Source organism: Mandrillus leucophaeus, unplaced genomic scaffold, assembly GCF_000951045.1.
Source record: "Mandrillus leucophaeus isolate KB7577 unplaced genomic scaffold, Mleu.le_1.0 Scaffold423, whole genome shotgun sequence".
Classification (NCBI taxonomy): Eukaryota; Metazoa; Chordata; class Mammalia; order Primates; family Cercopithecidae; genus Mandrillus; species Mandrillus leucophaeus.
In genome coordinates, this window is record NW_012104510.1 from 252,970 (window position 1) to 255,017 (window position 2,048).

The 2,048-nt window shown below is 60.0% G+C and overlaps 1 protein-coding gene across 2 annotated transcripts in view; it reads right to left on the minus strand.

Moving 5' to 3' along the window:
• Positions 1 to 287: 287 nt before the first annotated feature.
• Positions 288 to 2,048, minus strand: part of ODF3L2 (outer dense fiber of sperm tails 3-like 2) — a 13,866-nt gene continuing 12,105 nt past the window's right edge. For both annotated transcript variants that reach the window (XM_011993041.1, XM_011993042.1), the window contains one exon: positions 288 to 1,199. In XM_011993041.1, the coding sequence (XP_011848431.1) occupies positions 679 to 1,199 (521 nt within the window). In that variant the 3' untranslated portion in view covers positions 288 to 678. The remainder of the gene's footprint in view (positions 1,200 to 2,048) is intronic.

The window sequence follows — 2,048 nt, forward strand, 5'->3', positions numbered from 1 at the left end:
TCCCTCTCGTGGTCTCTCAGACCCCATGGGCACTGGAGGGCTATGGGTCTGGCTCTGGAGGGCAGCGTTTGTGTCTCCTTTCTGTGACGTCAGTAGACACATTAAATGAGCCAGCCCATGTGATGCTGACAGCTTTGCGGCCTGGGAGAGGTTTATTGGCTAAGCAACTGTAGAAGGTGGAGTGGGAAACGCACAGGCCTCAGGGCTGCCTCCAGCCTGAGTCTGGGCTGGGACCAGGGCTGGTGACCACATTTCCATGAGACAGGGAAGAGTCCAAATGTGGCAGAAACCCAAGTTGTGATGAGGACCCAGGCCCTAGTGGGGCTGGACGCCGAGTTCTAGGACACAGGAAGCTCCGTCTCCAGCCAGCTACTGGGGAGGGCCGGAAGGTGTCCCTTTCCCCGCCTGGCCTGGCCTGGCCTGGTGTGACCTGGAAGAAACTGGAAGAAACTGGGGCACTGGAAGGAGACTCACCCTGCACCCTGCAGAGGGCCACGGGTCACAGCCCCCAGGGACTGGAAGGATCAGGTGTCCTAGAAGGACCCGGACAGTTCAGGAAAGGGAAGGGAATACTGGTTTCCCAGTCCCTCTCGGCTTCTCCTAGCCCCTCCAACAAAAGCCAGGCCCCAGGAGAGGCCCGCCCACGCCCCCGTTCACCGTGTGGGAAACAAGCCTGGCCTAGCAGCAGCGGCCGGGCAGCCTGTGCCCCGAAGGCCTGGAGGGCGTGGCGGCGGCCATGGTGCTGGCCCGTTCTGAGTGGCGGATGCCCATAGAGAACGCTGGAGCCCTGGCTTTGTTCACGGTGACCTGCTCTGGGCAGTGGGCGCCTGGGCCGGGGGTCTCCTCCAGGGGGCGCGGGGCCCGGGGCCGCCCCAGCATGGTGAAGGCGGGCAGGCGCTGGCGGTAGGTGTTGGCGTCCGGGCTGTCGTACTGGCCTGGGCCTGGTATCTCGGCAGGATCCTGCGGGGGGCGGACAGGGGGTGTGCGGCCCACCACCGTGTAGCTGGGGCTTCTGGGCTTGGTGAAGATCTGTGAGCCCCACAGAGGGGGCATGGTGTAGGTATTAGGGGCAGGGGCTGAGGTGTCCAGGGGCTTAGGAGGGAGGCGGCAGCCCAGGGTGAAAGCTGGCGGTGTCCGATGGCGCACAGGGGGCACCTTCTCTGGGCTGTAGGCCCCAGGGCCTGGTGTCACCTCCAGACCTGAGAGAGCGGGGAAGGAAGGGTGGCACTGATGTCCTCACCTGCTCAGAGACCCAGCATGGCTCCCCATTGCCCACATGCACCCTGGAGCTCACAACGCTTCTCAAGTAACCCAGGCACATTTCTCTCCCTTCCCCATCCTCCATACACACAGTCTGTTTTCCAAGCCTCTAGGACTTTGCCCAAGCTGGACCCAGGGCCAAGCATGCCTTCATTTTCCACCCCCTTCCCTGCTGCCTTCCCCATACCATCCAGGGTAGAGCCCTCACAGCTCTTCTCGAGCCCCTCAGCCTGGGTTTTCCCGTCTCTCCAGACGTGAGCACACTGAGGTGGGATGGTCTGCACTGCATCTAACCGCCCCACCAGACTGAGATCTCATAGAGAGGAAGGAATGTCAAATCTACTCCAACTCGCCAGCAGTTGACTGTTTGAGTTAATGGATGAACGGGATAGGTAGGAGGTGAGTGGTTGAGTGAGGAGTGAATGGTTCATGAAGGGATTTGTGGGTGGGTGGATGGATGGATGGATGGATGGATGGATGGATGGATGGATGGAACGGTTGATGAGTAGAAGGAAAAAAGTAAGGATTCATAGATGAGTGGGTAGGTAGGTGGCCGAATGAGTGGGTGGATGGATGGGTGGTGGATGAGTGGATAGATGATGGAGGATGGATGGATGGATGGATGGGTAGATGGGTGGATAGATGATGGATGGATGGATGAATAGGTGGAAGGATGGACAGATAAGTGGATGGGTGGGTGGGTGGATGGGTGGATAGATAAGTGGATGGGTGGGTGGGTGGATAGATGAGTGTGTGGGTGGATGGATAGATGGATGGGTGGGTGGGTG